The 15579-nt window shown below is 45.0% G+C and overlaps 1 protein-coding gene across 3 annotated transcripts in view; it reads left to right on the top strand.

Annotated features, from left to right (window-relative positions):
- LOC115205759 (TOM1-like protein 2) overlaps positions 1 to 15579 on the top strand; it is a 35273-nt gene that overhangs the window by 4942 nt on the left and 14752 nt on the right. For all 3 annotated transcript variants that reach the window (XM_029772067.1, XM_029772077.1, XM_029772085.1), the window contains exons 2-6: positions 9011 to 9095; positions 12366 to 12444; positions 13300 to 13449; positions 13889 to 14023; positions 15262 to 15447. In XM_029772067.1, the coding sequence (XP_029627927.1) occupies positions 9011 to 9095; positions 12366 to 12444; positions 13300 to 13449; positions 13889 to 14023; positions 15262 to 15447 (635 nt within the window). The remainder of the gene's footprint in view (positions 1 to 9010; positions 9096 to 12365; positions 12445 to 13299; positions 13450 to 13888; positions 14024 to 15261; positions 15448 to 15579) is intronic.

Here is a 15579-nt window from a genome sequence, read left to right as displayed (position 1 = left end):
GCTCAAGGCCTTAGCTGTATCCTTTAGTACTGTATCCTTACTAGCCTTTAGTACTGTATCCTTACTGCTCAAGGCCTTAGCTGTATCCTTTAGTACTGTATCCTTACTGCTCAAGGCCTTAGCTGTATCCTTTAGTACTGTATCCTTACTAGCCTTTAGTACTGTATCCTTACTGCTCAAGGCCTTAGCTACAACCATAACTATCCTATGTTATAAAGGTCTTATAAAGGTTGAGATCTTGTATAGTCTAACAAACTAGACAGATGACAAGGTGGGGGGGGTAAGCTGTCCTCTCTGCATTGTCTCTGAGAGAATCTCCTAGGATGTCACCCAGGCATATTGCACAAACAGTTTCCCATGCATTCAGTCCAGTTTCTCATGGTCAGGCCTTTTTCCGAAGGTGAGATATCGATGTCTGAAGCTGCTAATAGCCACAGGTTATTAGCCCCTAGTCATGCATCTGTGTGATATCGAATGAGAACATATCATGGGTTTACTCTGGAGGAAGGAAGATAGCCTGGTTCCAGATATATTTGTGCTGCCTTATCAACTCCATTGGTCATCATGGTCACAATCTGGGACCAGGCTAGAAGGAAGTTGGTCTGAGGAGGTGCAGAAGAAAGGTCTTTCATTGCTGTGAGTGTAGCCTACAGGCCAGGGTGTGGCCCCCTGCCCATTGGCCTGCTTCCAGCTTGGTGCCAAGTCATCCTAGATGGCCACCGCTGAACACAACCACACCAGCTAGGCTAAGTCACTACTACCATCATCATCATTGTCAGCTCAGAGAGCGGTCTGCTCAGGTCACTGCACACTGTGCCCAGCGAGCAGCAGAGTGGATCTTTAATTTCTTTAGGAGCTACTAGCTTTAAATCATCTGCCCCAGTGTGTTATCTCTCTGGTTGAGTGCTCACTGTACTGTGCTGTACTGTGCTGTCCATAAAGGCCTTCTGTCTGTCCGTGTGGATACAGTGCTGGTGGTGAGAGTGGTACCCAACACCACAGCAGCAGCAGGACAGGGGAAAGGGATCAGGTTCACTTCTCACAGAGGAAATGGGAGAGCACTCAGAGACAGGGCAACAGAACAGGCAGCAACCCTACTGATGAGGTTTGCATTGTGCATCTTAATTGTCCTTTCTCATTGCCTTAAGTGGCCTGACAGGCAGGGGGTGGACAGGATGAGAGAGAGAGAGGCTGGGTGGATGTTGTGTGTGTTTATGTTTGCAGTGTGTGTGCATGTTTATGTTGGGATGTGTGGATGGTGCGTTTGTTTGCGGTGGGTGGATGGTGTGTGTGTGTGTGTGTGTGTGTGTGGCTTGAGGTTTGATACTAGTGAAACTACTCTGTCTCAGAGTACAGTTGTCCTAGATGCTGACTCCATCTCTTTCCCTTTAGCTGCTGAAGAGACAGAGACCATCATAGAGGGAAAGCAGCTAGACATCCTGGAGGAAACAGAACAATCTGCCTGCCATCTCCATTAGTGGAAGGGTTAGTGTAGCTAGCAGGCCCATGGATTTGTCCCTAATGGGTTGGAGCACTCTCTAGTAATAAGCCCTCTATGACGAGATGTTGAAAAGACAGAGGAATAGTTTGGTAACCATGGATACATGTTTGGGTCATATAATGAGCCAATTTCAAATGTCTATCTCAGGGCTATGCATTAGTGGATTGAGGAATAGGGAGTGAGAGGGATGAAGACAGACAAAGGGGGGGAAAGAGGGAGAGAAAAGATAGTGGGATAGAGAAAGGAAGAGGGTAGAGAGAGAGAGAGAGAGAGAACAGAAGGTAAGCAAAGAGGGATCTGAAACAGAGATTTGTGGAGTTGGCAGTGGATGGCACAGCCTTCCGCCTGTGTGGCCACGTGACTGGTTGTACTGGTTTCACTCCATGGCACTGGGACACTGTCTGGGGGTGGAGCCTGGGTTGAACTCGCACCCAATCAGTCTCTCTTCTATTTGCAAAGCTCTGGTTGTAATGTCTGTCTTGTTCCATGAATAGAGGCCTCAAAAAGGATGACTGTATAGGGCTGTTAGGGTGACCATATTACCGCCACACCGGTGGTCATGAGGGCAGTCAAATTCCACATGACTGTTTAGTCACGGTAATTAGCCTTCTCCAAGCGCTGATGCTGCTGATGGTCATTAGTAGCCTACCAAACGTGCTAACTGCCTGGTACTCAGCACTCTATTGCCCCTCTAATCACTCTGACATCAATGCAAATGTGATCGAAAATCTAATCAAACATTTCACGTGAGCCCATGAGCTCATTCTGCGCAACATTTCTATAGGCTATGCAATTGGTGAGAAAAGAGATTTGATGACCTCTATTAAAAAGAGGAGGATCCCATCAGTTTTCTATAGGCAAGGCCTACTATATTTATTTATCAACTTTCCTAATATTAAGCACATTGACTTTCTTTACAACAGGAGAATAGCCTACCTGGCTGGCAGGAAAATGAACCATGGGAAAAGTGTCCTACATTCACTATTTAAGTGCATAGATTACTTAATTTTTTTCTGCCACTGTTTCGAAATAGGTGCATGATAATGGTCCATTCAAAATCGAAACATATTTCACACATTATTTAGTTTATGTAAAGACAAGATTAAATCAAGAATAGTCTGATGGGTGTTCAGACTATGGGTGACCAAATAGAGAATGACATTTCCCATAGAACGAAAACCCCTTTTTGAGCTAAATCCACTTTTTGTCCGCCCAGATACAGAAATCCCTCCCAAGAAACATACTGCAGATTGGTGGAAAAAGATGTCTCAGATTTTGATTAAGAAACAAGAATACAGTCTACAATAATCTCCCTAAAGTACAGAGGCAAGCATTGGATGTTTTAAAAAAGGATTCCACTTTGATAGTGTGTAATGCTGACAAGGGCGGATCTATGGTGTCGTTAAACCGTGGTGACTATGTGAATGACATCTGGGGACAATTGAACAATACTTTTTCTATCAGAAATTGTCACGTGACCCTACACCCCTGTTCAAAGATGAGATTCACTGCAAGCTGAAGTCTCTTATGGAAAGTGGAGACATTATGCAAAAAGAATATGAGTTCATGAAAGTTGACTATCCAATCAGGAGCGTCATTCATGCCTTACCAAAAATCCACAAAACGACTGGATAAGCCACCAGGGAGACCTATTGTGGCCTCCATTGACTGAAAATATTTCTGCATTTGTTGATTTCTTTGCATATGTACATGATTTTATGGACATGATTAACACCCTCAAGACAATGCACAACATGAATGGGGAGATGCTTGTGGCTTGTTTTGACGTTGAATCACTGCATACTAATATCCTCTATCAGGGAGGCCTAGAAGCCATGGCACATTACCTCAGTCAACAACCCACTGGCACAGTAGCTTGCTGAGATTGTTCTAAGAACTTTTTCATGTTTGAAAATGGCATGTTCATTCAACAGAAGGGAACTGCTACGGGTAGTAAAATGGCACCCAATTATGCCAATCTGTATGTGTTTTTATTTTTTTAGAAGAAGGTGATTTTTCAGCCCTAATAATCCATTCTTGCACTATATTAGACTCTGGAAATGCTTAATTGATGACGTATTCGTTCTATTCCAGGGCACAGCGGAGGAACTTAATCGATTCCACTCCTCCATCAATACAAGCAGTGAACATTTGAAATTCACTGCTTGTGAAATACGTTTTCTTGACATTTTAAGTAAGAAGGGGGGGTTAGTACAGATCTATACAGGAAGCCGATTGACAGAAATTCCCTATTACGCGGAGACAGCTTCCACCCTACACCCCTAAAAAAGAACCTCCCCATTAGCCAATCCAGTCGCATACGTAGGATTTGTAGTACACGAAGTGACTGTCAAACAAACCGACCATCTGGATGAGCGTTTCAGACAGCGGGGTTACCCAGGGGAATGGCTGCATGACGCAAGGGAACGTTTACAAAAATATGACCCAGGATGACAACCTCACGCCCAAACCTCCCTGCTCTCCTGACCAACGCATTCAATGCTTCCTTCAGTACTCCCCACTTGGAAAACAGTTCAACCACATTATTAAAAACATTGGCACATCTTGAGCACTGGAGGAGGACAACTGGAAAAGACGTTTAAAGAACCCAACATCAGTCACATGGTGGTGAGGTCTGATCTTCCACCAGAGCCACGCAGTAACTTCCTAGACAATGTGCCGGACGGTAACTATAGATGTGGCGGATGCACCAAATGTAACTTCACCAACAAATGCACAATATTCAGTCACCCTATTACGGGCAAGGCCATTAAGATTAAGGGCATCATTACATGTTCCACAAAACATGATATACCTGATCAAGTGTATTTGTGGTCTATGCTATGTAGGAAAAAACACAACGAGCTCTGAAAATAAGGATAGCAGAACACAGGAGTAATATCAGATCCCATGACTAGAGAAACCCTGTGGCTGTGCATTTCATGGAGACTCGTCACAACATTAGCTCTTTGAGATGCATTGGCATGGAACATGTTAAGACTCCTAGGAGGGGTGGAGATACTGATAATCTGTTATTAAGAGAATTGTATTGGATTCCCCGTTTGTGTACCATGTCTCCTAGAGGTCTGAATCGAGAGTTTGATATCAGACCATTTGTTACCTGAATATGTTACTTCACTTTGATTTGTCTTGCCTTCCAGGTTACCCACTTGGTCATTTTTTAAATGTATATTATGTTCTGGAACCATCACAGTACTCATTTAATTATTAGAGAGTATATTATGTTCTGGAACCATCACAGTACTCATTTAATTATTAGAGATACACGTTTGTTGCATCCACCATGCGTCATGTACACAATGTGAGGTGAAATGTGGATATTTTGGGATGTGGACACTCGGTGTGTTTGACCTGATGATTTGTTTCAGATCAAAACGTTGTCTATAAAGCGGTGAATTGGGAGCTTTAAGGGTGTGCAGGCCTTCTTGTTCTACACTAGAATCCTTTATTAGCCCAGCACCTATGTTTTTAAGGTTGTGCATATGACCACAAACTTTTCTATTGACAATATTAGCCTACCACTTGTGAATGATCTATTATCACTTCTCAAATCAAATGTTATTGGTCACAGACACATACTTAGCAGATGTTATTGCAGGTGTAGTGAAATCACTTGTAAATGATGCCCAGCTTGTGTGCAGTAAGGCAAGAAACAGCACATGCCTTTTTTTTGTGCAACTTTTTAAAATCATAGTCGCACACCTGGGCGGCAGCGTAGCCTAGTGGTTAGAGCGTTGGACTAGCAACCGAAAGGTTGCAAGATCACATCCCTGAGCTGACAAGGTACAAATCTGTCGTTCTGACCCTGAACAAGGCAGTTAACCCACTGTTCCTAGGCTGTCATTGAAAATAAGAGCTTGTTCGTAACTGACTTGCCTGGTTAAATAAAGGTAAAAAATATTTATCTTTTTTAAACACCTCATGTAGCCTAGCCCATAGGCCTATATGTTTTAATAAGGTTTGTATCACAACTAAAGTGGCCAAATAACGTCTTAAAATGAAGCACATTCATCCGCTTTACAACGGGTGTAGAGACAACTGGTGTACACACGCACCGCGTGACTTTCAAGTTGTAGGCTATGTGAGGAAGCCAGGAGATGCTAAATGTGTTTGTTAATTAACGGTCAATTACCGTGAGACCGGCAATTATTTGCTTCCGAATCAACGTCGGACAAAATGTCATGACCACAACAGCCCTAACTAGGTCTGGTCCTTTCCTTCTCCCTTTTAATTTTCCTCTTTCTCCCTCCCTCTTTTCCTCTCCTTGCCTGTCTGCTTTCCAATCCACTTGAGGAGGTTACGTGGGGCGTGCCAGTGGAGATAGCAGTGGTTAAGACTTAACAACACTTAATGCTCTGCTGTTCACACACTGGGCCTGAGCAGCTAAACACCGTGTCATGCTGTTTACCTTGGCTTCTCATGTTCTGACATGTTGTTAGCAAAATACTGTCTTTGTGTACACAGGAAATACAGTGAGGGGAAAAAAGTATTTGATCCCCTGCTGATTTTGTACGTTTGCCCACTGACAAAGAAATGATCAGTCTATAATTCTAATGGTAGGTTTATTTGAACAGTGAGAGACAGAATAACAACAACAAAAATCCAGAAAAACGCATGTCAAAAATGTTATAAAATGATTTGCATTTTAATGAGGGAAATAAGTATTTGACCCCTCTGCAAAACATGACTTAGTACTTGGTGGCAAAACCCTTGTTGGCAATCACAGAGGTCAGACGTTTCTTGTAGTTGGCCACCAGGTTTGCACACATCTCAGGAGGGATTTTGTCCCACTCCTCTTTGCAGATCTTCTCCAAGTCATTAAGGTTTCGAGGCTGACATTTGGCAACTCAAACCTTCAGCTCCCTCCACAGATTTTCTATGGGATTAAGGTCTGGAGACTGGCTAGGCCACTCCAGGACCTTCATGTGCTTCTTCTTGAACCACTCCTTTGTTGCCTTGGCCGTGTGTTTTGGGTCATTGTCATGCTGGAATACCCATTCACGACCCATTTTCAATGCCCTGGCTGAGGCAAGGATGTTCTCACCCAAGATTTGACGGTACATGGCCTCGTCCATCGTCCCTTTGATGCGGTGAAGTTGTCCTGTCCCCTTAGCAGAAAAACACCCCAAAGCATAATGTTTCCAACTCCATGTTTGACGGTGGGGATGTTGTTCTTGGGGTCATAGGCAGCATTCTTCCTCGTCCAAACACAGCGAGTTGAGTTGATGCCAAAGAGCTCCATTTTGGTCTCATCTGACCACAACATTTTCACCCAGTTGTCCTCTGAATCATTCAGATGTTCATTGGCAAACTTCAGACGGGCATGTATATGTGCTTTCTTGAGCAGGGGGACCTTGCGGGCGCTGTAGGATTTCAGTCCTTCACGGCGTAGTGTGTTACCAATTGTTTTCTTGGTGACTATGGTCCCAGCTGCCTTGAGATCATTGACAAGATCCTCCCGTGTAGTTCTGGGCTGATTCCTCACCGTTCTCATGATCATTGCAACTCCACGAGGTGAGATCTTGCATGGAGCCCCAGGCCGAGGGAGATTGACAGTTCTTTTGTGTTTCTTCCATTTGCGAATAATCGCACCAACTGTTGTCACCTTCTCACCAAGCTGCTTGGCGATGGTCTTGTAGCCCATTCCAGCCTTGTGTAGGTCTACAATCTTGTCCCTGACATTCTTGGAGAGCTCTTTGGTCTTGGCCATGGTGGAGAGTTTGGAATCTGATTGATTGATTGATTGCTTCTGTGGACAGGTGTCTTTTATACAGGTAACAAGCTGAGATTAGGAGCACTCCCTTTAAGAGTGTGCTCCTAATCTCAGCTCGTTACCTGTATAAAAGACACCTGGGAGCCAGAAATCTTTCTGATTGAGAGGGGGGTCAAATACTTATTTCCCTCAATAAAATGCAAATCAATTTTTGACATGCGTTTCTCTGGATTTTTTTGTTATTCTGTCTCTCACTGTTCAAATAAACCTACCATTAAAATTATAGACTGATCCTTTCTTTATCAGTGGGCAAATGTACAAAATCAGCAGGGGATCAAATACTTTTTTCCCTCACTGTACATTATTTGAGTAATATTTAGATTAGAGGCAGTGTGAAAGGAGAGAAACAGACACCAAAAGCATTAGTCCTTCACACACAGTGGCCTCAGTGGTAGACTGTGTGATCTGATGGGTTGGAAGGAGAGGGGAGGTAGAGGCCAGAACAGGACACATAGCCCCAGAGAGAGGTCCCTGGCCTGGGCATGCCACACTGCTCTGAGCCCCTGGGCTGGAGGTGGAAATGTTCTGAGCTATGAGCTAACCTAGAGCTAGTCTAGTCATCATTTTAGCTCTGTTTTGACTCTAAAAACCTCTAGCTCTTGCTGGCTCAGTTTCCTTATTTTCTGCCAGCGAAGAACAGGAGTGAGACTAGGTCTGCTTCCCAAATTACACCCCATTCACTATGTAGTCCACTACTTTCGACCAGGGCTCAAAGGGAATTGTGTTCCATGTGGGACACACACACAGTTCTTTAATCCTGTTTCATGGAGGGATGAATTCAGCACGGTAATTGGTCGACACCAGTGGTAGTGGACTTCCAGACGTCAGCTCAATTATGTCATTATAGAACTTCAAAGTTACTGACTGTGTTGAAAAGCCAATAGCCCAAATCCTGTCACGTTTCCCTCCATTACTTTCCTCTCTAAGACAATGCAGAGAACACCCATGATCCTGTTTAAATAGGTTAAAATGCATCACACATGAGGTGATTGGTGAAATCACCACAGTGGAAGCCTTGCTCACACCTATCCAAGCATGTTAGATCATCAGACATCAACCTACGTCCAGGAAGGGAGGAAGAATGCATTTTTAACATCTGAAAATGCCTAGGCCTACACTACAGTTATCAAACGAGACACGTCAAGACCGAGAGATTGGCTTACTACAGAACCTGTTACTGTTATCTCTTTTTTACGTGCTTGGTTACACAACTTTTTCTCATGCCCACAGTAATGTTACATAAGCCATGGAGTTTAGGCTAATTAGTGCGGCTTGTTGAGGTAAGGGGACAGGTCACAGCGCAGTCAGACTGAAATATAGCCCAAGGCTTAGTGGACAGTGGGTTGGCAGAGTACTGACTCTAGGTCTGTTATAAAACCTGTTTTACATCTCCCATCTTGTCAATCAATCAGGCCTCATTTATTTTATTTATTTTACATCAGCAGTTGTCACAAGCTGCCCAGCCTAGACCCCACAGAGCAAGACAAGCAGAAGTGAAAGCACCAGGAAGAACTCCCTAGAAGGAAGAAACCTAGGTAGGAACCAGACCCAAAGGGGAGGTTCATCCGTTTTGGGCTGTACCGGTTATTCCTATGGGGTTAGGTGTTGCTCACCGCTCGTCTAGGGGAAACTTCCTACTACTTAGTGTCCTCCTTGGTCCAGTGAGCAGGCTTGTTTACTTCCTGTTGTTGTTGACTTCCTGTTGTCTTTTCCAGAGAAGGCCACGGATGGTGGCCTGCAGGCTGAGGACTGGACCCTCAACATGGAGATCTGTGACATCATCAATGAGACGGAGGAAGGGTGAGCTACAGACTACATCAGAATACTCCAACACTTTCACCTGACTGACTGACCCGACCCTCTTATCACACTCAAAAATAACATACAAATGATGTGCACAAATACAATACAACTTTATTGTGCATTAGTTATAGTGAACAACAGACATTTGTCTTCTGCTCTCAAACTCTCTACATGGCACACATCACGCATGCAGTTGAGACAAGCACAGGGTCAAGCTGCACTGCAGTGCAGGGTCAAGCTGCAGTGCAAATTAGCGTACATTTTTCTTTGAGTTTAATGAGATAAAAGTTGTTGTTGTTGACTCTCCTGAAATTGGTTGAGTGCTGTGACCTTTAGTAACAACTGGAGGGATTCAAACCTACAATTCTTTCCTCTTCCCCGAATCATTCTTCTGCTTCCCCTTTCTCTATCTTTTCTCTCTCTCCCTTTCCGTCTCTCACATTCCTCATGCCCACATGCACTCAGGCTTTGGCACACACACACACACACACACACACACACACACTGAGACTCTCACTCGCAGCCCCAGTCACTCTATTCTGCTTGACTGAACACTGGGGTGTCTTGTGTTCCAGTCACAGTGGTTAACAGGTCCGGTATGACTGTCTACTGGCTAGCTGTCTGAAGTCCTGGGAGAACACTATTTCAGTACAATCCAGGGGGAAAAAATGCCCCATGTCTTTTGAGCTATATCAGTCTCTCGCCTCCATTACAACTTCCACTGCCTACTTGAAGCGTTGTGTAATTTGACTGTGAAGGCTACCAAGTAACAAATTACTATTGCCTTTGTGTATTTTGGTAGTGTAGGAAGTCAGACGTGGTGACAACTGAATGGCATGCAGGCAATCCTCTTTAGGTTCAGACAAGGACATGCATGTGGAAGAAATGCCAGCTAGCTGGACTAATTCCACTTATCAGACAGATAAACATAGACTGCCTACCTGAAACTTCTGGAAGTGGAACTTTTGACATGATGTAACACCCATGCACACCAGTATTCCCTGAGCTCCTCTCTTTCTATAGTCTGTCTGTGTCTGAAGTCTGAAGGCCTCAACTCCCTCCCATAGGAGCCACTAGTGTCAGGGAGAGACTGACTGTCAGTGAGACTACTGCCTGAGCACTACTCCGTTAATGTTTTATGCACTGCATACACTCAGCCGTGGCTGTCACAGACAGTGAGATACACGCTCTCATCTCTCCTCTGAAACTTCACAGAGCTCCAGAGTTCATGGAAGCTCGTTACCTCATCTGCAACAGAGAGCTTTCTCTATAAAGATTAGCTTTGATCTTTCTATAGGGCAAACAGACAGACAGGCGGGCAGAAAGACAGATATAAACTCAGCATAAAAAGAAACGTCCCTTTTTCAGGACCCTGTCTTTCAAAGATAATTTGTAAAAATCCTAATAACTTCACAGATCTTCATTGTAAAAGGTTTAAACACGGTTTCCCTTGCTTGTTCAATGAACCACAAACAATTAATGAACATTCACCTGTGGAACGGTCGTTAAGACACTAACAGCTTACAGACGGTAGGCAATTAAGGTCACAGTTATGAAAACTTAGGACACTAAAAGAGGCCTTTCTACTGACTCTGAAAAACACCAAAAGAAAGATGCCCAGGATCCCTGCTCATCTGCGTGAATGTGCCTTAGGCATGCTGCAAGGAGGCATGAGGACTGCAGATGTGGCCAGGACAATAAATTGCAATGTCCGTACTGTGAGACGCCTAAGACAGCGCTACAGGGAGACAGGACGGACAGCTGATCGTCCTCGCAGTGGCAGACCACGTGTAACACCTGTACTGGATCGGTACATCCGAACATCACACCTGCGGGACAGGTACCGAATGGCAACAACTGCCTGAGTTACACCAGGAACGCACAATCCCTCCATCAGTGCTCAGACTGTCCGCAATAGGCTGAGGCTGGACTGAGGGCTTGTAGGCCTGTTGTAAGGCAGGTTCTCACCAGACATCACCAGCAACAACGTCGCCTATGGGTACAAACCCACCATCGCTGGACCAGACAGGACTGGTAAAGTCACGGTTTTGTCTCACCAGGGGTGATGGTTTGGATTCGCGTTTATCGTCTAAGGAATGAGCGTTACAGCGAGGCCTGTACTCTGGAGCGGGATCGATTTGGAGGTGGAGGGTCTGTCATGGTCTGGGGCAGGGTGTCACAGCATCATCGGACTGAGCTTGTTGTCATTGCAGGCAATCTCAATGCTGTGCGTTACAGGGAAGACATCCTCCTCCCTCATGTGGTACCCTTCCTGCAGGCTCATCCTGACATGACCCTCCAGCATGACAATGCCACCACGCACAGAACGAGCAGTATGGCTGATTTCCTGCAAGACAGGAATGTCAGTGTTCTGCCATGGCCAGCGAAGAGCCCGGATCTCAATCCCATTGAGCACGTCTGGGACCTGTTGGATCGGATGATAAGGGCTAGGGCCATTCCCCCCAGAAATGTCCGGGAACTTGCAGGTGCCTTGGTGGAAGAGTGGGTTAACATCTCACAGCAAGAACTGACAAATCTGGTACAGTCCATGAGGAGGAGATGCACTGCAGTACTTAATGCAGCTGGTGGCCACACCAGATACTGACTGTTACTTTTGAATTTTGCTAGGACCGTCTGGGAGCTGGTCTGAGGGGCTTAATGGGAGGGATATGTAACCTCAAAACTGTTATTGGTTTGGAACTCTTTATTGGTCTATTATTGTATACTGCTTAGTGATGTCACCAGGCAAGCCACAACTCCATCCATGCAAAACCTGCTGATTAGAAAGTCCTGTGTAAATTATATTTTTAACCAGCAATTATAAGGAAATAACACTGATCACATTATTTCAAACTTTTACAGTGTTAGTTTTAACAGCTGTTGTACAATATGATACAAAAAACTGAGTTTTGACTGCACTGGGCCTTTAATGAAGTGTATGTGTTTAGACTGCCAGGTAGGTATCAATGTGTGGTTATTGCCTCACGGAGGAAAGATATTTACTGCTAGTTGCCTTGTGACGTCCCACTCCTGAGACCTGCGCACGGCTTCATACAAAATCAACAACGCCACGGCTAAGATGGTTTAGGTCAATAAAAACAAGGGGTTGAGTTGATAGCATGACCAAAGCCCTATGCTAATCCAAGAATGCCATGCATACTTTTACTTTACATTTTAAGATTAGCTGGTTAATCATAGAATGACTTACAGAACGCTAACAGGATCTCTGTGTGCTTAGCTAAGTTTCTATGTGTTGTGTTCCTGCAGGCCTAAAGACGCCATCCGGGCGCTGAAGAAGAGACTGAGTGGGAACAGGAACTACCGGGAGGTGATGCTAGGATTGACGGTGAGACAGGCTCTACTTGGCTTCCCAACGTTGACCCACCTAAATCTTTTCAGATGAACAATAGAGGGTGTGTGGTGTTGAAAAGCCTGAAACATGCAGGTTGCATCACTGATCATGTGTCCAAGTGCATCTGGAGATGTTTTGGAATGTCTTGAGCCCACAGTCTGCTACCCAGCGGTAGAACCTGACCATTCAAATCAATGGGAAGTATTTTCTAAAGCCGTTATACGTGGACAGTTGTCACAAAGCGCTGAAGACCCACCATTTGGAAAACACTGGATGAGCACACCAGCAGGGACAGAGAGAGAATCCTTCCAGAGCTAGGTCTAGTGAGGCTTATTGTCTGAACTCCCCCTCATCAACAACCTAGTCTCTGGGAAGAGAAACAGACAAATAGACCTTTCACATTTAGAGCACACTTACCACATTTGCGAACACGCATGCATGCTTAACTAGGACAGTGCTATTATCTGTTACACTTGTTCTTCAATCCTGAGCTTCAAAAAGCCACCAACACACGTTCATGAATTAGCTGTCTGCTGTGTCTCACTGTGACTTCTCCCTCAGGCGATTTCTCAACTCTTATGTTATTTCTGTCTTCATATTTTGTTTATGTGGATCTTGATTTTTTTTTTTAGCTGCATCAAAGCTCCTGTATTCCATGACAGAAGTCAGCTCTTTATCAATATCTGACCACACTTCTCTTCTTACAGGGAGTTTCTCTCTATCATACTTTCTTTCTTCCTGATGTTTTCTCTCTCTCAATTTCAATTTAAGGGGCTTTATCGGCATGGGAAACATTGTTTACATATATCCTTTCTTTCTGATGTTTTACCTCCATCTTTCCATTTCTAGGTGCTGGAGACGTGTGTAAAGAACTGTGGCCACCGGTTTCACGTCCTCGTGGCTAACCGGGACTTCATTGATGGTGTCCTCGTCAAAATAATCTCCCCCAAAACCAACCCCCCCACCATCGTACAGGACAAAGTCCTGGCTCTGATCCAGGTACATTATATTGATCTAAGAAACCCCTAGGCTCCAACCTCCCATCTCTCACGCATTAGACAGAGAGCTGTAAGAGGCCAGGCTGCAGCAGTTAGGAAAACCCTACATCCAAAATGAGTCCAGACACCTCAAACAAACCCCTCTAAATACAGTGAGAGGAGGAGAGAGGACACCTTGTACCTGAGCAGCTCCAGGCAGGTAACCAGAGACTGAACACACACACACACAGGACTGAAGTCAGCAACACAACACCTGGGCCCTCACCATTTGGCCTTCATCTATCCACTCCTCTCACATGTCCACCAGGATGTAACGGCTCGGTGTTGCTTCCGGACCTTATTCTGTGTTTGTCTGTGTGTTGCCAGGCCTGGGCGGATGCCTTCAGAAGTAGCCCTGACCCGGACAGGCCTTTATTCTGTGTTTGTCTGTGTGTTGCCAGGCCTGGGCGGATGCCTTCAGGAGTAGCCCTGACCTGACGGGGGTGGTCCATATTTATGAGGAGCTGAAGAGGAAAGGCATCGAGTTCCCCATGGCTGACCTGGATACTCTGTCACCCATCCACACACCACAGAGGGTGAGACCCAACACACATCTACACATCCGCACACCACAGAGGGTGAGACCCAACACACATCTACACATCCGCACACCACAGAGGGTGAGACCCAACACGCGTGCGCGCCACAGGGGGCGCCACATGTTGTGTTCTCTCTACAGAGCTCTGCTAACTAACTACATGTTGTTTTCTCTACAGAGCTCTGCTAACTAACTACATGTTGTGTTTTCTCTACAGAGCTCTGCTAACTAACTACATGTTGTGTTCTCTCTACAGAGCTCTGCTAACTAACTGCATGTTGTGTTTTCTCTACAGAGCTCTGCTAACTAACTACATGTTGTGTTTTCTCTACAGAGCTCTGCTAACTAACTACATGTTGTGTTCTCTCTACAGAGCTCTGCTAACTAACTACATGTTGTGTTCTCTCTACAGAGCTCTGCTAACTAACTACATGTTCTCTACAGAGCTCTACTAACTACATGTTCTCTCTACAGAGCTCTGCTAACTAACTACATGTTGTGTTCTCTACAGAGCTCTGCTAACTAACTACATGTTGTTCTCTCTACAGAGCTCTGCTAACTAACTACATGTTGTGTTCTCTACAGAGCTCTGCTAACTAACTACATGTTCTCTCTACAGAGCTCTACTAACTAACTACATGTTGTGTTCTCTCTACAGAGCTCTACTAACTACATGTTGTGTTCTCTACAGAGCTCTGCCAACTAACTACATGTTGTGTTCTCTCTACAGAGCTCTGCTAACTAACTACATGTTGTGTTCTCTCTACAGAGCTCTGCTAACTAACTACATGTTGTGTTCTCTCTACAGACCTCTACTAACTAACTACATGTTGTGTTTTCTCTACAGAGCTCTACTAACTACATGTTGTGTTTTCTCTACAGAGCTCTGCTAACTAACTACATGTTGTGTTCTCTCTACAGAGCTCTGCTAACTAACTACATGTTGTGTTCTCTCTACAGAGCTCTGCTAACTAACTACATGTTGTGTTCTCTCTACAGAGCTCTACTAACTACATATTATCTACAGAGCTCTGCCTACTAACTACATGTTCTCTCTACAGAGCTCTACTAACTACATGTTGTGTTCTCTACAGAGCTCTACTAACTACATGTTGTGTTCTCTCTACAGAGCTCTACTAACTACATGTTGTGTTCTCTCTACAGAGCTCTACTAACTACATGTTGTGTTCTCTACAGAGCTCTACTAACTAACTACATGTTGTGTTCTCTCTACAGGGTCTACCAGAGGTGGACCCAGCTGTACTAAAGTACAAAGCCCCCATCCAGCCCCACGCTGCAGCCACAGCCACCCTCCCCAAGCCTGCAGCCGCCCCGGCTCCGGCCCCCGTCCTCCACACCCCCGTCCTACAGATACCACACATCCCCAACGTACAGGGCCCCATCACCGCCAACCCTGAACAGGTGAGGATAAAGATGGCCTCTGACGGCTAATGTTAAACTACTGCCAGGGTCATGTTCATTAGGCCCAAAACGGAAAAGAACTCACTGGACGTTGTCCAATAAAAAAACAAGTGTCTCCTGTCCTGAGGGTTG

This window comes from Salmo trutta, chromosome 1 (genome assembly GCF_901001165.1).
Source record: "Salmo trutta chromosome 1, fSalTru1.1, whole genome shotgun sequence".
NCBI classification, from domain to species: domain Eukaryota; kingdom Metazoa; phylum Chordata; class Actinopteri; order Salmoniformes; family Salmonidae; genus Salmo; species Salmo trutta.
Note: the sequence above shows the minus strand (reverse complement) of the source record. Positions and strands in the feature narration are given on the sequence as shown.